Raw genomic sequence first — 23,866 nt, 5'->3', positions numbered from 1 at the left:
TATTTATTTATTTATTTATTTATACTCACAGTGTGCCTGCGCAGTTAAAATCCTGACTGCATTTCTTTCAATGTATTCTTCCTGCATGAAAAATTTCAGGGTAGGTTTCAACATGTCAGACTGGATCATTTCCTTGTCAGTTCTATGTATTCATATACTATATGCCACAATTTTACACCTCAGTGTTCACATTCGTGATTAGCATGAAAGCGATACATGAACAAATTTTCATTGTTTAACATCATATTGTATGTTGTAACATGCGCCATTCCTGTATTGTGTGTGTGGTGTGATAAATTTAGGCTTTGGCATATTGGCATGGTATTCTGCAGACTTCAGCCTTCTGCAAACTCAGATTGTCCCTCAGCAAGCAGAGAAAAGAACTGGGCTTTGTAGGTGGCTGGAAAATTGCTTTTACATAATGATAGCAGCACTCTGGACTTGAACCACTCCTTCTCCCATTTATCTTGAGAGTAAGTAAATTTCCTTCTTGTTAATGCTGTGCTATTCTAATATATGGAATATACATTAACTTCGAACATGGACCTTACGTGTTCCAACCCGTGTACCAGTGTTTGAAGGACATCCATAGTTTGTGAAGGATGGCAGTAGCTAGACACATATAAAAATATAGATCTAAATATGTGGGCTAATGGTTAGCAAAAATGTTCTCACGACCTATCCACTTTCAGACTGACTGAAGGCCTGGGCTGACAGAACACAACCTGCCATTATGATGTACAGCATTGAGCTGCAACGGCTAGGCCACATCATTGAGATGCTCACTATTGTATCGTGCTGGTCACATAGAATGTGGCACTGACACAGTAGCAACTGACCTGCCACACCAGCTGGCACTGAGTTGTCTCAGAATACAGATTCGCCACAGACTGGAGTGGCTGTGCACACGTGCTGGCTCATTTGACTGCCATGTGGCAGCAGGCAGCCCTATTGTGCCGCACTATATGTGCAAGCTGCTAATGCAGTTTCAGCCACTGAAAGATTAGTCAGCTACTTTTATCCATTTTCAGCACAAATTTTAGGGATATGAATGAAGTTTAAACCTTTCCCTAACATGGATAACTGTCAAAGTCGTAAAAGATGTACTAATTAGCTGCAGATGACAGCTAAGAGGCTGGAGAAGTGAGCATTAAGAACACATGTTAAGTTTTTGACATAAACATTCTCATTGCGTCTTTCCAGAATTTAAAATAGACCACATTATTTTTAATTTAATTTCCTCATTTTGAGAGGCTGAAGAAGCGATCTCTTTTATTTGCTAAAAAAACATTCAACAGCCTAGATCATGTAAAATATTTCTTTCAGACTACTGGTTTAAATAGACTTTGCTGTCATCTTCAGGTCTGTAACAAAGTGCATATGCATGGAACACGTCTCATAACATGAGTTAATACATAATGTTTGAGATGAAAGTTTTAGTTTGGTATTACAAAAATTGTAAGTGGAACTGTACCGTTACATTATCTTAAAAATCTTTTTGTTGTGAAATGTGTTCATTTTACATAGAACTTCACTCCAAGTTGTCATGTGGATAAAAACCAGCTTATTATGAAAGGTTTGTTATAACTAAAATATTTAAAAAATATAGAGCACCTTGTGCAAAAGACCTTGGCTATACATATGGCCATGGCCTTTTGCACAATGTGCTTTGTATTTTTTAAATATTTTATTATGATATATCAGATGCTTGTTACATCAAAAAAACACAGTACACATTAGCGCATATGTTTGCATAAGCTGGACATATTCTAAACAGTGAAAATACACTTTAAGTGATGTATAAGGTTCAACTGACAAGTTGTATTGCTAAGATAACATTTTATAGTGTGTTACAGCTACTAGTGTCACTTACATTAGGAACCATGTAACAGACCATAAATAATTCTCTTTATACAGTTAAAATTAAATACTGTAGTTATCTGCAGTAGTTTATTTCATTGTTGTTGAGGCACATGCATGCTGCAAACGCGACAGGTGAACAACCGAACAGGTCCATTGGTGAAGTGGAAGGATGCTGGAGGGGGGAGGGGGGGGGGGGAGTGTGGAGGTTGGAGGCTGGAGGCTGGAGGCTGGCTGAACTTGCAGTTTACAGCTTCACTAAATATCATCAAACTACAAAATATGTACAAATCTTTCGTCGAAACTGGTTGTCTTAAATAAAGAAATATCTTATGTGATATAAGCTGCTGAATGTTTTTAACATTATTTTTAATTGTAAAGATTTTTTAATGTTCTTGGTCTGTTTGATTTGTTTATGGATGCACAGTTTATGGTAACAGCAGTGTTTAGACCCATTCACAGCTTTTCCATTCAGGGGTGTGTAACACCACTTCATTGTCTGGTATGATTTCTCATGGAGTGACAAACATACAAAATACACTCCTTACGTCTGGACTGTAGTTGTCATTTTGTTGCTTTTTCACATGTGGAATGATTTTTCGGTAACTGTCTTCAGGCAACAATGATCTTTGGGATTCATCTAAACTGCTGTGTTTTGGAAATGAGTTTAGTGACTCTTGATATTTCACATCAGACATTTTTTTCTGTTGTTCTTTAGTTGCTTAGTTGCTGCATGAATTTTACGTAAGTGTTTGAATAAATCGCCACTTGGCTTCCTAAGGATTGTGTAATTGTTTTAAATGTTATTAATTTTAGGGAACTAAATTGTCCAAATATGAATTTTGGATAATTATTTTATAAAAATTTAGAAGAATATGATAATTTTAATATCATGTGCACAGATGGGTGATTCCCTTAGCTGCTCAGCAGCCTTAGGTGATTTTAAGTCTTCAAGATTTTCCTACCACATGCGTTCACTGTTTAGAACACCAGAGTCTTAAGCACTCCTGAAAACTGTGCAGCATACAAGGCATCACCAGGGAAAAAATGTTTCTCATTTGTTGTGATTCATTAACATTCTTGAGGATCTTAAGCAAATTTACTCTGCAGAGAAGCTATTCCAGAATATGAAAGACTCACTTGTCCTGCTAGAACAGCAGTTTAAGTAGATCGTGATGTGATGCATACTTGGTTACATTGTATGTGAGGGAAATGAGCAAGCTGGTTTAGCAGCCAGTGGGTGTTACAGGTGGCAAATTTGAAGACTGTAACTTTCTTCTATGGGCTGTAGTCTCACAGTTGACCGAGGTGGTCTTCCACCTATGAGAAGGAGTATGGTTGGAGGTGAGGTGCAAAAGTCTTCAGGTATAGAAACTAATGGTCTGGCCATAGGATTACTCTTGCATCAAAGGGCAGGATAAAATCATCCTCTCGTATCTTACTATAGTCCCATCACACATTTATTTCTCTGGCAGGACAGTTTCCTAGGTTTTGGTATCTGTGGTGTCCACATTTCAGTATATCACATTTTAGTGGCATAAATTTTGTGTTCCACTGAGAGAACAGCTGTATTCTCATTGGGAATCTGCCAACTGTTTTACATATTTTAGTGGTATACCTTAAACTCAGTGCTATGAAGATGAGTATCTGTTTCTTTGACAATGGGCATTTCGAGATCTGAAGTAGCAGACCATGCCAAATTGGGGAAAAATACTATGCTGGTAAATAAAAAGAAGTATTATAAATGACTTTTAATTGAACCACAAAACTAATTTAAAATGTCTGCAATTGGACAAAAATTATTAATAGTAACTGTAATGTTCCTTTTTTTCCATGGTTCTGTAAATGTTCAATGAACATCAAAGTTTGGGTATAAAAGACGACATAACCTTGCACCATTTGACAGTGAGATGAATAAGCAATTATTTGAGTAAATTATCATACAAATGCCCAGTAGGGAAAGAGAAAATAGAAACACCAAATAAATCTAGATGAACAATAACAAAAGAAAGGCATCTGTTTCTTTGAACTATGCATTTCACCAGTGGATACACCTGATAAATGTAGGTACATTCTGCTCTGCAATATTGCTGATTTATGTGATGCGTACTTGGTTGGTCTAGCAGTCAATGTTGAATGTACACAAAAGGTGAACCATGAGAATGTGTGAAGGTTTTATCATGTTGCCTTGGTTACTTGATGTTTTTGCATTTCCTGTCAATTTGACTATTCTATTTTGCACACAGTATTTCAATCACTGATCAAATTTTCATGTTGAATTGCTGCAAGGAGTGGTCTTACATGTGCTACGTAGCAAGGCAGCACAGTGATTATTACACTGGACTTCTATAAGGAGGACAGCAGTTCAGATCCCCATGTGAACACCTAGAATTAGATTTGCTGCGGTTTCTCTAAATAATTTAAGGCAGATATCAGGATGGTCCTTTGAAAAGGACATGGTCAAATTCTTTCCCCATCCTTCCCTGGATACAAACTTATAGTCCACCTTAATGACCACTTCGTCAGTGGGATGTTAAACCCAAACCTGACTCAACGGTACACACTGTGCCCTTACGTGAGCATATGTTTTGCTATGAAAGTGCCTTTTTGTTCAGCAACAGATACCCCCTTCATGTTTTCTCTCTCTGACAGAAGAGAAGATCAGTGTTATCTTAATAAACTGAATCCATCCAAAGCCTTGTGATAACTGAAACCTCCAGCCCTGTTCATGAGGTTTCACTTTTTCCTTTTTGTTAAGAAAACTTCTTAGTGACGCTGTCTCAGAAACTTTGAATATGCTTCAATATTTGATCCTGTTACGTATCATCTGCCAATTGTACTACTGCTTTTGCTCTCTAACAGCTGATTGTTAGCACTCATGTGGTCACTGCACACAGTACCTTAACACAGTTACAAGTGGGTAAAATATTTTGTGTAAAAAGGTAATTGCAAGCTTTGCTAGGAACCCAGAAACACATCATCATGTCTGTTACATTCTTGATAGATTTTCTGAGAAATATTACAATTGTCACACAGCTATTCTGGGAAAGAATTTTCCGACAGGAGTTCAATAATAATGTGCAGCATCTTACAAATGCTCAGTAAGGGGGTTTGAATGCAGGAAGAAATGCAATTTGCATAAATATCAGTATATGCAGAGGAAGCCAAGAATAATGTGCAACATCTTGCAAATGTTCAGTATGGTATCTGAATGCAGGATGAAATGCAGTTTGTATAAATATCAGTATAAGCAATCATTCTTCTCACACTCAATTTGTCAACAAAATAGCAAGACAGCTTATTCAAATGTTACATTAATGAAAGATTTTGTACACATTTTCCTATAGTTTCTGGAATGTAGATGTAAATGTCACTCAATGAGAATAACTATGTGTTATAATTACATATATTTACAGACTCCTGTGGGCGGCGACCTGCAGTAACATCTCGTGGCCTTCCGCCTCCATCTGCTCACCAGTTGCTGCAGCCACTGTTAGCCCACTGCGCCTTCCCATTTCCAGCACACTTCTTGACTCTTACAAAACTTCTCTGCCGTCACCACGATTTCTGCAGCCTTGTTAGGGAAATGTCATTTTTGAACCTGCAGGAGACTGTTGAGCCTGACATTGCTGAGAAGATAATGAACTTTATTACTGAAATAAACAAACTGAAAGTCAAGGTTTGTCCCTTGTTTTGATTTACAATTTTTAAAATTATGTTTTGAAAATATAAACAATAAATGAAGTGGTTTTTCTTTTATTTAAGATTTTAAACTTAAAATATGGAAGTTAAAAATATTTTGATCAAATGACACTGAATTGTTAAATGTTAAAACAGAATCAATCTGTGCTGTGTTAACAGATGCAAAAAGGAAAAATGAGTATCAAACCTGCAGCTTTCAGAATATTAATTTGTTTCTCCATATAGAGAAGCTATAGATATAGATAAGAAAGTGTAGATGAACACATAAGCAAATGATAGAGGAAAAGAAAACCATAGAGAACCCTGGATCAAGGGGAGATGATGACACTGAAATAGCTGGGTTTGAAGACCAGATTACTGATTTTGTGCTGCAGGCAGTTAAATGATTTAAGAAAGAAATGATTGTTGTAGATGGATTATCAGAAATGAAAAAAAAGATGATGATAATAATAATAATAATAATAATAATAATTATTATTATTATTATTATTATTAGTAGTAGTAGTAGTAGTAGTAGTAGTAGTAGTATACACATAAAGAAACAGGAGATAGAAAGCAGAGCAAGGTAGAAAAAATGAGGGAAAGAAGGATAAAAAAATGGAGAAGATATAATGGAGATAAGTTGCCTTAAAACAGGCAGGTGGAATAAGGTAAATACATGTGTCATGTAATCTGTCATCTGATATTTCTTCCCTCCATCACCTGATGTTTTTGTCACAAATTTTTGAAATATTTTCTTCATGTGCAAGAATGAACTGGTGAAGCTCAGTTCAATGTTCCTAGAGTAGACAGGTTCCACAGTAGTGGCCAAGGTGCTTGGAGAGGATGATGTCCCCAACAATTGGTGTTAGTCCTGACACGGTGTGTGTGGAGCTGTTGAAGGCCCTTCCTTTAGTGAGCTGGCTGCCAGCAGCAGGTGAGATGGCCTGATGGTGTCTGGCATGGAGATGTCAGGTGATTCCATCTTTGAAAGAAAAGGAAGTGGTAGTTTCTCTGTTCAGGAGAAGGATCACAGTAAATTGGTTGACATGTTTGTAGCACATTATACCATCCTGAAGTGTCACCTTGGCCATGGCTCTGCCTAGTAATTTGGAAGTTACCAACCAATGTTGGCATCCCTTATTGGAAACAAGGGCCCACGCTGGTTCTGTAAGTGAAAAACGTTAGCTGCTAGACTGCCAAGTTGGGGGCTATGAACTGTGGGGTGAAGGGTAGATAGTAGGGACCAATGAGACCAACGGTGAAATTCCTCTGCAGAAGACAAGATGTCCTGCAGGGTTGACCTGTAGAATGCCAAAGAAAAGGATGAGAAGCTCATCCAGGGGATAGTGGTGGTGAAGTTTAGATATTTGGGTTTTAAAAGTGTGAACATTATGTTCTGCTAGTCCATTTGAGGTGAGGTGGAAGAGTTCTGTGTGGACTGGAGTGATGCAATTTTTGTCATAGAAAGGGGAGAATTCTGCAGATGCAAATCGGGGGCCATTGTCTGTGACAATAGTGTCACAAAACCTTCAGTGGAAAAAAGTGTGAGGTGGGGCTCAGCTACTACTTGCTCCAGGGGTAGGCTGATCGAGCGACTCGTCCATTCTGAGGATATATGCCTTCTGAACGCGGGTCAGATGACTCACTTTTCCACAGCTACAGGGTCTTTTCCAGCTATTGATCTTTGCTTTTGAACAGTTTTTGCAGATTCAGTTCAGTGGGAAGTGGCTCCAGATTTACATTCTAGTGACCACTTCCCAGTGTGGATTCGTCTGCCGCCTAGGACAAGGGCAAATTGGTTACAGTACAGCCGAAATGTTATTTTTGAACAATAGGATTGTGCACAAGAGGCGGTGTCCTATATCACTCATTAGATCCAAAGGGCTGCCGCAGATTCCATCCCCAGGTCTAGTAACCACCTCGGATGACGGCCTGTACCTTGGTCGAATGACGACTCTCGATTTACAATCAGGGCCAGACGGACAGCTCTTTGGAATTTCAAGCGGTGTCCAACTACAGACAATCTTCATGTCTTCAGGTCTGCGAGAGCACATGCAAGGCGAGTGATCAAAGAACGGAAGAGGGCTTCCTGGAGGGAATTCACGACTTCCATTAATCAGTCCACTTCTGCTGCGCACGTTTGGGAATCAATAAGACGGATTTCAGGCAAGGGTAGTCTACATCCCCTTACGGCCTTGTCACATAATGGGGTCTTGGTTTACATGCCAGAAGAGATGGCTCACTTTTTAGCTGAACACTTCTTTACTGTTACTAAGTCATCCAGACAAGCTCCTGCTGTTCAGGTATTCCGTCGGACTGCAGAGATGAGGAAGTTCAATTTTTTCTCGTATAATGAAGAAGTCTACAACCTTACATTCTCCATGTGGGAACTGGAATCAGCTTTATCTGCAGCCAGAGACACTGCTCCAGGACCCGATGAGATCCATTATACAATGCTTCGTCATCTGTGCCCTGAAGCAAAAGGTCAGCTCCTCTCTTGTTTCAATCAGATTTGGTTTGATAGACAGTATCTGATGACTTGGAAGGAGGCAATCTTAATTCCATTCTGGAAACCAGGTAAGGACTGTAGCGCCCCTAACAATTATCGAAGTGTCGCCCTTACTAGTTGTATGGGTAAGACTCTTGAACGCATAATCAGCTGCCCCCCTCGTCTGGCTGCTCGAATCCCGAAGTTACCTGAGCCACTCCCAGTGTGCTTTCAGGCACTACCATTCCACTCTTGACAACTTAATTCTACTGGAGATGGGGATACAGGAGTCCTTCTTACACTGAAACCATTTACATTGTGTGTTTTTTGACCTCAAAAAAGCATATGACACTGCTTGGAGATACAACATCCTTCGCCAACTTCATGAATGGGAACTATGTGGATGCCTGCCGCTTCTGATCCAATCCTTTCTCAAGGACAAGCATTTTCGTTATCGCATTGGCGATACCATATCTGATTGCTATGTTCAGGAGAATGGTGTGCTCCAGGGCAGTGTCCTCAGTGTCACATTGTTTGCCATTGCTATGAATGGCGTTTCCTCTGCAGTCAGGAGCCCTGTCAAATGCTCTTTGTTTGTGGATGACTTTGCAATCTTCTACTCTTCCTCTGATCTTACGACAATGAGGCAGCTACAACCGACCATTATGAGGCTGGAAACCTGGGCCCAGACAACTGGTTTTCGGTTCTCACCTGAGAAGACTGTGTGTGTCAATTTTAATCATGGTCGTCGGAGTTTTAACCAACCAGAGCTTACAATGGGGGACCGTATTTTACTTTTTCAAGACACAGTGCACTTTTTGGGTTTATTATTTGACTCGAAATTAACATGGCTCCCTCACCTCAAAGACCTAAGAACAAAGGGCTTGTGGTTGTTGATCATTTTGAAATGCCTTGGCGGAAAAACATGGGGAGCTGACAGGTCCTGCCTCCTACAGTTTCATAGGGGATTTGTTCGATCACGCTTAGACTATGGCAGTGTGGTCTATGGATCAGCCCATCCTTCCTACCTCCAGATGTTAGATGCTGTCCACCATGTGGGCGTTCGAATATCGACTGGAGTCTTTCAGACCAGCCCAGTTCAGAGTCTGTGTGTAGAGGCCGGTGAACCACCACACTGGATTTGGTGACGTATCCTTTTGGCTCGACAGGTGCAGAATATCTCAGTGTCATCCCAGTCGTTGGCATTTAGTTCAGTGATCCAACCCGCCTTTGAACGACTGTTCAGGAATCGGCCCCAAGCAACCCAGCCATTTGGTATACCTGCTATGGCCTGCCTCAAGGATCTGGCTCTCTTGGGCATGAAAATACACACCCAGGGATGGAACGCACTGCTGCCTTGGTGTCTTTGGAGGCCCAAAGTGATTTTAAGCGTGACGCAGTACCCGAAAAATTGTACTCCAGATATGGTTTTTACAACTTTTTTTTTTTTTTGGCTATTTTAAGTATGTACCATAGTTTTATCGTTATTTATACAGATGGATCCCAGCAGGGAATGCTCTTGGTTGTTCTGTGGTTTTCCCTGATAGGGTTTTTAAAGTACATCTTCCAGAACAATTTACAAATTATGATGCGGAGTTATATGGCATTCTAATGGCACTGGAGAGGGTTCACAGACATCATTGTATGAGTTTTCTTGTCTGTTCCAACTCTCTTAGTGCACTGCAAGCACTTCACCAAATGTATCTGGTAGACCCGCTGAGTCAGCTCATCCATGACTGCTTACAGCGAATCCAATGCCGTGGCAAGGAGGTGATCTTTTGCTGGTTACCTGGCCACGTTGGGATACAGGGTAATGAAATGCTGCCAAGGAAGCATCTTGGGATGGTTCTGTCCAACAACGTCCCATCCCTTTGCATGCCATTATCTCATTTTCTGACAGATGCATGTCAGACAACAAACTGTGTTCACTCAAACCGACCACAAAAGCTTGGTGGACTTCGTGTCAGCCTTGCCGCTGGAAGGAGGTTTTGCTTACCAGACTGGGCATCGGGCATAGCCCTTTCACACATGGCTTCCTCCTCCGGGGAGGCGTGCCGCTTTCAGTTCAGCATATTGTGGCTACGTGTGTCCTGTATACTGATAATAGGGCAGCCCTTGGTCTCACCGGAGATCTTCCCACTGTTCTCGAGATACCGATACCAGTGTTAACAGAGTGATGAAATTTTGTGAACTGTCAGGCTTCATCCCTAAACTGGTGGGGAAGGGCGGCAGACTTTAGTACGTTATAAATTGCTCTGCATGTGGGGACAGCCTTCGTCCCCACCCATGAGATTTCATGTTGACTTTTCGTCAGGGCGCTGATGACCATGATGTCAAGCGCCCCCTCAACCCAACTCATCATCATCACCATCTTACTATGTGCACAAATATATTTCAGGTAATTACCTTGGGGGAAATTACAATTTTACAACACTGGGTTTCCGTGGATTAGTCCTAGTTTTTAGGGCATCCAGATTCATACTGGAGGGATTTTTATACAGCTGCCCAGGGTAAACCCAGGTCTTTTCTCGTGTTTGTGGAAATTTGATTGATTGGAAGTAAATAGATTGTAAAAAAAAACCTTATTTAAAATGCATTAAATGAGGACCGGCTCATGGATAGTTTCTTCATATTAGTCTGTTGAAAACCCAGAGGCAAGCACACGTAGACACTCTCCTATGAATGTGTAGGATGCTCCAAAATGATCTTTACAACTTTGATCACATATATTTCAAAAATGGAAATAAGCAGAAATGTGTGGTTTGCAGCATAATGTTCACACACACCTAAAGCTGTGTTTTTCTTATTTTCCCATGTTTATTATTGACTGACCGTCCTCCAGCAGTTGATGCAGTATGTGGAATGCATAGTACAAACCAAATCTGACACACAGGTCCTGCTGAGCCCCATTACTGTTTTGGGGGAAGGGGAGAGGGGGGGGGGGGGAGGAGACCTGCAGGAACTATTAGCTCGCATCAGAGCAGTAACAGCACATATTAACATGAGTATGCACAAGGCTGGACATGTTACCGAAATGTTGCTTAGATATCCTGTGTGCTACAAATGGCACACACATTTAAGAAAGAGATAGAGGGGCTGGCCAGTACTTACCTCAGCTCAGTACAGCCGATAGATTCACAAAACAGAACAGAAAATTTACATTCCTAGCTTTCGGAACTTTGTTCCTTCATCAGGGAGGAGAGAGGGGAAAAAAGGGAAGAAGGGAAAGTGGATTCAGTTACTCACAACCCAGGTTATGAAGCAACAGGGAAAGGTAAACAGGGAGGGTAGCAAGGATGGAGGCATGGTTGCCAGAGGGAAGCCAAAGATATTCTACTGTTAAGTTCTGTGCCAGCTTCAAACCAAAGAGGATGCATACAGAAGTAAAGAGGTATATAGTATAAAGATAAACACAACTATGTAGGATGAAAAGATGCGTGAATGGCTAAAGAGGAGAGGGAAAAAGGAGAAGACTGAAGAGTTAAATGGGAGTGAGGTTGGTTAACGTAGGTTCAGTCCAGGGGGATGGCGGGATGAAAGGGTGTGTTGGAGTGCAAGTTCCCATCTCCGCAGTTCTGAGGGACTGGTGTTGGGTGGGAGAAGCCAAATGGCACATACGGTGTAGCAGGTTCCTAGGTCCCTAGAATTATGCTGGACGGCATGCTCTGCTACTGGGTATTGGACATCTCCTAGGCGGACAGCTTGTCTGTGCCCATTCATACACTCAGCCAGTTTAGTTGGCGTCATACCGATCTAAAAGTCTGTGCAGTGCAGGCATGTCAGCTGATAAATGGCATGTGTTGTTTCACATGTGGCCCTGCCTTGCATTGTGTATGTTTTACCAGTAGTGGGACTGGAGTAGGTGGTTGGGGGGGGGGGGGGGATGCATGGGGCAGGTTTTGCAACGGGTTCAGTTACAGGGGTAGGAACTGCTGGGTAGAGAAGGTGGTCTGGGAATATTGTAGGGTTTGACAAGGATGTTACGGAGGTTAGGGGGGCAATGAAAGGCAACTCTGGGTGGTGTGGCGAGAATATTGTCAAGGGATGATCTCATTTCAGGGCTTGACTTGAGAAAGTCATATCCCTGGTGGAGTAATTTGTTGATGTATTCGAGGCCAGGATAATATTGGGTGACAAGGGGGATGCTTCTGTGTGGTCTTGGGGTAGGAACATTGTTGTTGGACGGGGAGGAATGTATTGCTCGGGAAATCTGTTTGTGGACAAGGTCTGCAGGATAGTTGCGGGATAGGAAAGCACTGGTCATGTTATTGGTGTAACTGTTGATGGATTCGTCACTGGAGCAGATACATTTGCCACAAATACCTAGGCTGTAGGGAAGGGAGTGTTTGATGTGGAATGGATGGCAGCTATCAAAGTGAAGGTACTGTTGTTTGTTTGTGGGTTTGATGTGGACAGAGGTGTGGATGTGAGCTTCAACAAGATGGTCAACATCCAGGAAGATGGCTTGGGTTTTGGAGAAGGACCAGGTGAAATTCAGATTCGAAAAGGAGTTGAGGTTATGGAGGTAATTAAGGAGCGCTTCTTCACCATGAGTCCAGACCACAAAGATGTCATCTATAAACCTATACCAGGCCAGGGGAAGCAGCTGTTGGGTCTTCAGGAAAGCCGCCTCCATGCGACCCATGAAGAGTTTGGCATAGGATGGAGCCATCCTGGTTCCCATGGCCATTCCCCTGATTTGTTTGTATGTCTGGCCTTCAAAAGTGAAGTAATTATGGGTGAGGATGAAGTTGGTAAGTGTGATCAGGAAAGAGATTTTTGGAAGATCTTCGGGTGGGCGTTGGGAGAGGTAGTGTTCAAGGGCAGAGAGACCATGGGTATGTGCAATGTTTGTGTAAAGGGATATAGCATCTATGGTGACAAGAAAGGTTTCAGGTGGGAGAGGAGTGGGAATGGATTTGAGGTGTTCTAGGAAGTGGTTTGTGTCTTTGATGTATGATGGGAGTCTGCAGGTGATAGGTTGGAGGTGTTGCTCTACCAACATTCTGTTCTGTTTTGTGAATCTATCGGCTGTACTGAGCTGAGGTAAGTACTGGCCAGCCCCTCTATCTCTTTGTTAGTATTTGTTTCACATCTTAACATGAGATTTTCCATTAATCATTTAACACACATTTAAGATCATGATTAACAATTTTGGAATGATTTATTGCAAATTAGATGTTCATATCACCTGTATTGGTATGCTATTACTGAAAGGGAGGGTATATTCCCAAATAAGGTAATGTATGGAGCTGTAGCAAAACAGAGTTTTGTGATTGTTTTGATTTGGTTGCTCCCACAGACTTCTTTCACTCCAAAAAAATGAATAAAAAAATCCAAATGGCACATAAAACTACAACCAACTGACTGGACTGTTTTCATTCAGTTGCTCCCACTGACTGGGTTCATTCAAAAGAATGAATGAGTAGTCCAACCAACTGAACAATTGTTTTAATTTAGTTGCTCCCACAGACTGATTTCACTCAAAATAATGAATGATAGTCCAGCTGACTGAATTGACTGTTTTCATTCGGCTGCACCCACAGACTAGTTTCACTCAGAAGAGTGAATGACTAACTCAGCTGATGCACAAAACTACAACCGAATAAGCCGATTGTTTTCCAACTGAATGAGTCGATTATTTTCATTCAGTTTTTCCCATTACCGACAACTGAATGAGTCGATTATTTTCATTCGGTTTTTCCCATTACCGGAAAGCACTAACTACCTGGATCAGAGCACTCACATAGACTGATGTGAACACAAAAACTCATCACCAACTGATAAATTCACTGGTGGCAGCAGAAAAAATATCCATGAAACATTGTCTGAACTAGCTTGTTTATAAATATTAAGAGCACATCTGCTCTGACATGGATTTTAACAAAACATAAGATAAGTCATGTCTTGAAATACAACAATTATACTTCTGGTAGCTGAAGGCCAGTTAGGTGCCTGGCAAAGAAAAACTCACCCAGAGCAAACTGGAGGGGTCTGGCTTGATCATTACCCTAAATACCGCTTAGCACTAGGATACCGCCAGGCTTATTTTTGATCTGTGTCTTGTGGAAGAGAATAGGTCCATGCGACCTGTGGCCTCTAGCAGTGCTTGGGTCACCTTCTGTTGGATTCATCTTGAAGCAGTGATGTGATGTTGGTTGCTGACAACACGTTAAATGGAGCAGAGAAGCTGTAATTGCCATGTGTTTTCATGGGGTTTCATACCCCCTGTCTTTATCATTTCGACACAGATTGTCGATTGACTTGATGACTGCAAGATAGCAACTACTTATACTTCTGTCCAGGTACACAGTTCTGGGTAACACAGCCGAATCTGATTCCCCTTTCAGTGCCTTTATATTTGTCCGCTTCTTCTAAAATCGTTCCCACATGAAACACCAGTTTTGAAGCCTGAGACATTTTGAACTATGTAATCTTTATGTTTCCCATATTTCTACTTTTAATTTACATAGTAATATCTTTTGCTCATATTCTTAGTCAATTAGAATTTTAATTTTGTCTTGCAATTTTCATCTTTTGCAACTAAAATAATCTCTTAAAATATAATCCTTCATAATGTAGTAAAATCAGCATATACTTGTAATATTATGGTATATGGTTTTCCTTTGTGAGGAACTTGGGAGGACACTTCAGAGTAATCTGCCAACAGAAAACCCATTTTTATGTCTCAATAAAGTAACTTGCAAAGATGTTACTGTGATGTCATTCTGTGATTTTTATTGTGATCACAGAAAGTCTTGTAAATTACAATTATTAACTTATTGAAAATTTCTTGAAATTGTGCCCAGAGCTAGCATTAACATAATCTTTACAAAAATACATTACATTAGTATCAGTCAGTTTGTAAATATGTTGTTGCTCCATAGCTATGTGCCAGAAGTTCTGCAAGCAACTGTCTTGCACAGTGAATTGAAAAGCTTCTTCTGACACCAGCACTAACTTAGCAATGAGCCTAGATGCTGCTGTATCTTTTTGTGGTGGTCAGAAATTTACTTCTTGACCAATGTTGAGGTTGTTGAATATGAGGCTCTAATAAAATGGACAAAGATAATAGTGCAAATAACTGCTGTGATTGATCTTAAAGAAAGAACACCATTACTTTCCTAAATTTAGTTAAGGTAACTGCAGGCCTAAATCAAATTGACCAAATTGGTATTGGCCTGTGTTCCATCCAAGCAAAAGTTCAGTATTTTAGACCATGTCACTTGCAAATCAGAAATTATTATCCCTTCCACAATGTGTGAAACTCTCAAGTTTTAGTAATGTATGCTATATGATTCATGATTGTTATGTTGCTACATAAAAGGCATCTTCGCAGTAAGTAACTGGCTTTTTCCATTCATAATGATGTATTATTTTATCTTGTTTAAATTAACTTATATATTGCAGGTAATGAAACAAGAACTGACAGTTCTACTTCCTGAAATTTCATCTGTTTCGCAAGAAAGTCTTGAATTAATTCTTCCATACATCAAGGAACTTATGGAAGACCCAGAAACATCAGTGCTGGCAGCTTGGAACCTTTTTGATCTTGTTGCAAAACATCTTGGGCCTAAGCATACTGCTAAGTTTCTGATGTCATCAATTCTTAAACTGTATGAGAATGGCACAGAAGATGACAGTGAGCAGAGCAGCAAACATGTTAAACTATACCATCACATTTTTCTGCTGCAGTTAATAGTTCGTCTAGGACTCAAAACGTTCCTTGAGAATTTTGTGAGTCCTTTGGTGGAAGCTGTTGGAGGCTACAGAGATTACTACAGCCGTGATGGAGCCTCCTTTCAGCAGGGTCCAGATCTTAGAAATGCAACATCTTCTCTTAAGTAAGTGTGTAATTCCATCATTCATTTGTCATATTCAATAGATCTCATCACGATGCAGCACCTTGAAAAGAGAGAGAGGGGGGGGGGGGGGGAGTAAATTATTATTATTTGCATGAAAGCCATTTCTTGGAAAAAAGTTGTTGCTTTTTCTGTTGTATTAAGTAGCCTCTGTTTTTCTCTTTCAAGTAAGTCAATATTTACAAAAATACATGAGTATTTTCTGAAGAAGATAGTTACGTATGTGTGTAACAACAGCCACCTTTTTACAATTTGCTGCTACTTGTCTTGCAGTTTTGCATGAACATTACCGCTTTCCATGCAGACAACAAGCATTTTTAGTCATTGGAGCTAGGTAACTGGAAGATTTTATCAAAAGGAAATCTAATTTGAGAAAACAGTAAAATTTCAAGGTGCCAGAACGCCTGGCCATTACTTACTTCCTAGATTTGAAGTTCTAATTACTGCTTATAAACATACACAAAAGTATAAAAAATTATTCTACATTTTGGAACTGTTAGTTCCTCTCTCTAGAAGAAAAGAGGAATAGGTTGAGGATTGTTAAAAAGGAGGGACATGTCACTTAGGCTACAGAATAAGTGGGATCCACTTCCTTTGAGGACAGGGCGGATAACAATGAAAGGAAAGACACGAGGAAGAATAGGAGATAGAAGATGGTGCATTGGTAAGCACTGTGCTGGATTCAGTTCATAGATGACAGAAGGACAGGGTCAGAAATAAAGATGTGTTAATGAAAAGAGAAACTAGAAGTGAAATGAACAGTAAAATTGAAACTTGGAGGATTGTGGAAAAGAATATGGAAATACACCTAAAAGGACAAGAGAGAAAGATAGAGAAATGAAAATAAAAAGCAATTGAGAAATTGATTCCACAATTAATTAAAAGAAAAGAAAGGGGATGATGTTATTTTTAAAAGAGGTGGAGTCTGGAGGGTGGCAAGAAAAAACAATATGTTGGACAGCAAGTTCTCAACTCTAGGAGTTCAGGGAAACTATTGCTGGTTGTTTGTTGTTGTGGTCTTCACTCCTGAGACTGGTTTGATGCAGCTCTCCATGCTACCCTAACCTGTGCAAGCTTCCTCATCTCCCAGTACTTACTGCAACCCACATCCTTCTCAATCTGCTTAGTGTATTCATCTCTTGGTCTCCCTCTACGATTTTTACCATCCATGCTGCCCTCCAATGCTAAATTTGTGATCCCTTGATGCCTCAGAACATGTCCTACTAACCGGTCCCTCCTTTTTGTCAAGTTGTGCCACATACTCCTCTTCTCCCCAATTCTATTCAATACTTCATCATTAGTTATGTGATCTACCCACCTAATCTTCAGCATTCTTCTGTAGCACCACATTTCGAAAGCTTCTATTCTCTTCTTGTCCAAACTATTTATCGTCCATGTTTCACTTCCATACATGGCTACACTCCATACAAATACTTTCAGAAACGACTTCCTGACACTCAAATCTATACTCGATGTTAACAAATTTCTCTTCTTCAGAAACGCTTTCCTTGCCATTGCCAGTCTACATTTTATGTCTTCTCTACTTCGACCATCATCAGTTATTTTGTTCCCCAAATAGCAAAACTCCTTTACTACTTTAAGTGTCTCATTTCCTAATCTAATTCCCTCGGCATCACCCGACTTTATTCGACTACATTCCATTATCCTCGTTTTGCTTTTGTTGATGTTCATCATATATCCTCCTTTAAAGACTCTGCCCATTCCGTTCAACTGCTCTTCCAAGTCCTTTGCTGTCTCTGATAGAATTACAATGTAATCGGCGAACCTCAAAGTTTTTATTTCTTCTCCATGGATTTTAATACCTATTCCGAAATTTTCTTTTGTTTCCTTTACTGCTTGCTCAATATACAGATTGAATAACACCGGGGAGAGGCTGCAACCCTGTCTCACTCCCTTCCCAACCACTGCTTCCCTTTCATGTCCCACTCTTATAACTGCCATCTGCTTTCTGTACAAATTGTAAATAGCCTTTCGCTCCCTGTATTTTACCCCTGCCACCTTTAGAATTTGAAAGAGAATACTCCAGTCAACATTGTCAAAAGCTTTCTCTAAGTCTACAAATGCTAGAAACGTAGGTTTGCCTTTCCTTAATCTTTCTTCTAAGATAAGTTGTAAGGTCAGTATTGCCTCACGTGTTCCAACATTTCTACGGAATCCAAACTGATCTTCCCCGAGGTCGGCTTCTACCAGTTTTTCCATTCGTCTGTAAAGAATTCGCGTTAGTATTTTGCAGCTGTGACTTTTGTCAGGACTAGCTCTCCCAAGACCATCAGTAGTTCTAATGGAATGTTGTCTACTCCCGGGGCCTTGTTTTGACTCGGGTCTTTCAGTGCTCTGTCAAACTCTTCACGCAGTATCGTATCTCCCATTTCATCTTCATCTACATCCTCTTCCATTTCCATAATATTGTCCTCAAGTACACCGCCCTTGTATAGATCCTCTATATACTCCTTCCACCTTTCTGCTTTCCCTTCTTTGCTTAGAACTGGGTTTCCATCTGAGCTCTTGATATTCATACAAGTGGTTCTCTTTTCTCCAAAGGTCTCTTTAATTTTCCTTTAGGCAGTATCTATCTTACCCCTAGTGACATAAGCCTCTACATCCTTACATTTGTCCTCTAGCCATCCCTGCTTAGCCATTTTGCACTTCCTCTCGATCTCATTTTTGAGAAGTCTGTATTCCTTTTTGCCTGCTTCATTTACTGCATTTTTATATTTTCTCCTTACATTTATTAAGTTCAATATTTCTTCTGTTACCCAAGGAGTTCTACTAGCCCTCGTCTTTTTACCTACTTGATCCTCTGCTGCCTTCACTACTTCATCCCTCAGAGCTACCCATTCTTCTTCTACTGTATTTCTTTCCCCCATTCCTGTCAATTGTTCCCTTATGCTTTCCCTGAAACTCTGTACAACCTCTGGTTTAGTCAGTTTATCCACGTCCCATCTCCTTAAATTCCCACCTTTTTGCAGTTTCTTCAGTTTTAATCTACAGTTCATAACCAATAGATTGTGGTCAGAGTCCACATCTGCCCCTGGAAATGTCTTACAATTTAAAACCTGGTTCCTAAATCTCTGTCTTACCATTATATAATCTATCTGATACCTTCCAGTATCTCCAGGATTCTTCCATGTATACAACCTTCTTTCATGATTCTTGAACCAAATGTTAGCTATGATAAAGTTATGCTCTGTGCAAAAAAACTACCAGGCGGCTTCCTCTTTCATTTCTTAGCCCCAATCCATATTCACCTACTATGTTTCCTTCTCTCCCTTTTCCTACTCTCGAATTCCAGTCACTTATGACTATCAAATTTGATTTTGTGTTTATAACCCTGTACTCACCTGACCAAAAGTCTTGTTCCTCTTGCCACCAAACTTCACTAATTCCCACTATATCTAACTTTAACCTATCCATTTCCCTTTTTAAATTTTCTAATCTACCTGCCCCGTTAAGGGATCTGACATTCCACGCTCCGATCCGTAGAACGCCAGTTTTCTTTTTCCTGATAACGACGTCCTCATGAGTAGTCCCCGCCCGGAGATCCGAATGGGGGACTATTTTACCTCCGGAATATTTTACCCAAGAGGACGCCATCATCATTTAATCATACAGTAAAGCTGCATGTAAAGCTGCATGTCCTCGGGAATAATTACGGCTGTAGTTTCCCCTTGCTTTCAGCCGTTCGCAGTACCAGCACAGCAAGGCCGTTTTGGTTAATGTTACAAGGCCAGATCAGTCAATCATCCAGACTGTTACCCCTGCAACTGCTGAAAAGGCTGCTGCCCCTCTTCAGGAACCACACATTTGCCTGGCCTCTCAACAGATACCCCTCTGTTGTGGTTGCACCTATGGTACGGGCATCTGTATTGCTGAGGCACGCAAGCCTCCCCACCAATGGCAAGGTCCATGGTTCATGGGGAAGATTGCTGGTTGAAGAATCTAAATAGATCATGTGTTTTAGCATGCACTTGTGTCCGTTCAGTCATTCTTTATTGCATTTTCCGGTATTGGGTACTGGTTATCCTCAAAGAGGACAGTTCTTCTGGATCCACCTATGCACTCAGATGTTTGGTGGTGCTCCTCTGTACATAAAACTCTGTGCCCTGAAAGTATGTTACTTGGTAAACATCACATGTAGTGTCACATGTTTCTCTGACTTTAGTGGTTTACCCATGATACAGCTGGAGTAAATGGTACTGGTTGGGTGCGTGGGATAGGTTTTACAGTAGGAACAATTATAGGCATAGGAACCTAGGAGTAGATTTGACAAGAATGTTGCAGAGGCTTAGAGTGCAGTGTAAGGTGGTAGGTGGTGTAGGGAGGATATCAGGAAGAGATGATGTCATTTCAGAGCTTGTACTGAGACAGTCTTAGACGTGTCAGAGTAATGTATTGAGGCATTAAAGGCTTGTGTATTACTGGATTAAAAGTGTTTGATTTGAAATTCTGTGGAGTATTTGCAAGAGAGAAAAGTCTAGGGGATGTTGTTAGTGTAGCTGTTGGGGAATTTATTGGTGGAGGTGATAGGTTTGCCATGAATGTCTCTTTTGTAGGAAGAGGAGTATTATATGTAAAGGGCACCAACTGTCGAAGTGTAGTTGTTGTTATTTATTGGTTGGTTTTATAGGAACTGAGGTTTGGTTGTGATGTTCATTGAAATGGTCATCCTCAAAGAAGGTAGCTCTGGATTTGGAAAAAGAACTTGTTGAAGCTGATTTGGAAAAAGGAGTGAAGCTGTTGTAGAAAATGGAGTAGTTGTTCTTCACTGTAGTCCAGACAACATAGATGTTATCATTAAATCTGTACCATTTCCAGCAGCTAGCTTTTTGGTCTTGTGGAATACCTCTTCCATGTAACTCGTGAAAACTTTAATGCACAACACGCCCATCCTAGTTCCCATAGTTGTCCCTCTGATTTGCATATAGATCTGGCACTCAGAGGTGCAGTAGTTATGTGTAAGAAAGAAGTTCGCTAAGGTGACAATGAACAGCATTTTAAAAAAACTTTCAAATGTGTTCTAGAGATGAGAATCTCTATGTATTGTGATGTTTGTGTAGAGCAGTGTCACATCAGTTGTGACAATGAAGGTTCCAGTTGGGAGAGGGGGGCGGGGGGTGAATTTGAGGTATTCCAGGAAGTGGGATGGGAATCTCTGTGTGATGGATTAGAGGTGCTTGTCTGCCATGCTAATAAGTCTTTTGCTTTCATTTAGAGTTTTGGGTGCAGAATAAACATTATCTTTCATCACTGAGAATGTGAAAGGCGAAACAGTTTGCCTGTGTAATGTATTATCAGTGTCAAGAAAATAATTTGGAATCACAGAAAAGAAATAAATACTTTTGCGGGTGAAGCTTGACTGAAAATTCTTTCTGCACTAAGGGAAAAAGGAAGTTGTAACTAATTAATCAAAAACAGATTAAAGTCTCTGTCAAAGCACCTTGTTGAATGCTGACTGTTGTGCTACTGCAGCTGATATAGAAATGTACAGCCTGTTAATCTTTAATATTCTGACAACTAACAGAAAATACCAGAAGTTTTGTTGGTCAACTGTAAATTCAACTGGTAAAATTTTGTTGATAATTTGTTGGTAGGATTTTGGTACGCCATTTAGCACAGATTTTCAACTTCGCCTTGATCCCTTCAGTAACATTTCCAGAGGAATATAAAGCTCTTGTGAGAAACTTATTGAAATTTTGTTGTTTAAAGACTGATCAACATGCAGAAGTAATTTCTTGGATAATTGTGACTGAATAGTCACAGTAACATATACAAGTGAGTTTATCTAAGGCAAGGAAAGAAAGAAATAGTTCCTAAGGACATGGATTCAATTGAGACCTCTAGACACTACCTGGAGTAAGAGCTACAGGAAAGTATTGCGTAAAGCGTAATGAAAAGTTGCTAAATGAATGTAATTTATTATTAAACCTGGTTCTGTAACATCTTAAAGTGAATCAATTACATATGTTAAGTTCCAAGGAAGATAAATGACAGCATCAGATCTTTTAGTGGAATGATATGAAAAATATTGTTTTTAAATAGTTTTATTTATTTTCTCAAATACGGCTGAAGCGTACAGCTTCTGTATCTTGTTGAAATAACATATGGCAGTGAATGGTAATATATTTGTCTTGGCCACCAATATAATTGACAAAGTCACAAAAAGGATAGACTGCTACTCACCATATTGTGGAGATGTTAGTCGCAGACAGGCACAACAAAATTACTACTGAACATGTAAGCTTTCACCCAGAAGCCTTCTTCTGAAACACACACACACACACACACGCACGCACGCACGCACGCACGACCACTGTTTCTGGCTGTCTAGGCCAGACTGGAAGCAACAGCACATGAAGGAAGAAGCAATCTGGGTAGTGGGGTTAAGGAGGAGACTGGGACAGGGAGGGGGAGGAGAGCTGGGTACAGGTGGGGACCAGTAAATTGCTGTTTGTGGGAGCGTTCGGGGACGAGGTGGAGAGAGGGTAGGGCAGTTAGGTTCAGTCAGGAGGTTAGACGGAGGGCAGGTTGGAGCTGGAAAAGGAGAGAAATAAAAAGACTGCAAGTGTGCTTGTGGAAAAGAAGGCTGTGGAGTGGAAACGAAGGGATAGGTGGGTGAAGGACAGTGACTAACGAATGTTGAGGCCTGGAGGGTTACGGGATTGTAGGATAAATTGTAGGGACAGTTCCCATCTGCGCAACTCAGAAATGCTGGTGTTGATAGTAAGGCTCCAGATGGCACAGGCTGTTAAGCAGTCATTAACAGGAAGAACATTGTGATGGGAAGCTGGTTGGTCCAGCTGTTTCTTGGCCACAGTTTGTGGACAGACAGCTTCTTAGTTGTCATGCCCATGTAGAACGAGGCACAGTGGTTGCACCTTAGCTTGTAGATCACGTGACTGGTTTCATAGGTAGCCCTACCTTTGATGGGATAGGTGATGCTTGTGACCAGACTGAAGTAGGTGGTGGTGGTAGGATGTATTGGACAGGTCTTGCAAGTAGGTCTGTTACAGGGATATGAGCCATGAGGGAAGGAGTTGGGAGCAGAGTTAGCGTAGGGATGGACAAGGATATTGCTTAGGTTCATTGGGTGGTGAAATACCCCTGTGGCAGGGGTGGATTGGATATTCCACATTTCAGGGCATGACGAGAGGTAGACAAAACCCTTATGGAGAATGTGGTTCAGTTGCTCCAGTCCCCGTATGCTCCCACAAACAGCATTCTACCATTCCTCACCCATATCCTGCTCTCCCTCCCCCTCCCTCTTCCCACCCCAGACTCCTCCTTACTCCCACCACCCAGATTGCTTCTCCCATCATGTGCAGTTGCTTGTAGTCTGGCTTCAGCTGCCAGAGACAGTGGTCATGAGTGTGTGAGCTGTGTTTGTGTGAATGTGTGTGTGGATGTTGTCTATTTCAGATGAGGCCCTTCTGGCCGAAAGCTTACATGTCTAGTAGACTTTTTTTTTTTTTTTTTTTTTTTTTTTTTTTTTTTTTTTTGCCTGTCTGTGACTCAGCATCTCCGCTATACGGTGAGTAGCAATCTACCCTTTTCATAATATTGTCATCATTCCAACCTGGTTTTTCCATCAATATAATTTTTATTTATCATTTCATTACACATTTCAGGGGTGACCCCATCAGCATATCTGTCAAAATCAATCCAAAGTATGTGATTACCTCTTCAATGCTAGAGATGTATGCAGATGTCCTGAGTGGTGTCTTGTCTGAAGTGATAGAAAGATGGCAGTGATGTTTACAAAGGCAGTCAGCACTCATGGTCACAGGCTTGTTGGCCTCATAAAAAAAAGTGCCATGGAAAAGTTGAAAAACCAGAATTTGACTCACATTTGAGTAAAGGTGCTTGATATCTTGTGAAAGCCTACTAAAAAATTTTGAAAAAAATCATAAAATAGAATATATATATTCCTCAGCCACTGATAGGATCTGATTGT

At 40.7% G+C, this 23,866-nt stretch overlaps 1 protein-coding gene across 1 annotated transcript in view; it reads left to right on the top strand.

Moving 5' to 3' along the window:
- LOC126198939 (WD repeat-containing protein 81-like) overlaps positions 1-23,866 on the top strand; it is a 302,041-nt gene that overhangs the window by 120,590 nt on the left and 157,585 nt on the right. The window contains exons 8-9 of the mRNA XM_049935579.1: positions 5,277-5,539; positions 15,443-15,876. Of these exons, the coding sequence (XP_049791536.1) occupies positions 5,277-5,539; positions 15,443-15,876 (697 nt within the window). The remainder of the gene's footprint in view (positions 1-5,276; positions 5,540-15,442; positions 15,877-23,866) is intronic.

The sequence above is a fragment of the Schistocerca nitens genome, chromosome 8, assembly GCF_023898315.1.
Source record: "Schistocerca nitens isolate TAMUIC-IGC-003100 chromosome 8, iqSchNite1.1, whole genome shotgun sequence".
NCBI lineage: Eukaryota > Metazoa > Arthropoda > Insecta > Orthoptera > Acrididae > Schistocerca > Schistocerca nitens.
The sequence above is the reverse complement of the archived record's forward strand: the minus strand, read 5'-3'. Positions and strand labels throughout refer to the sequence as shown.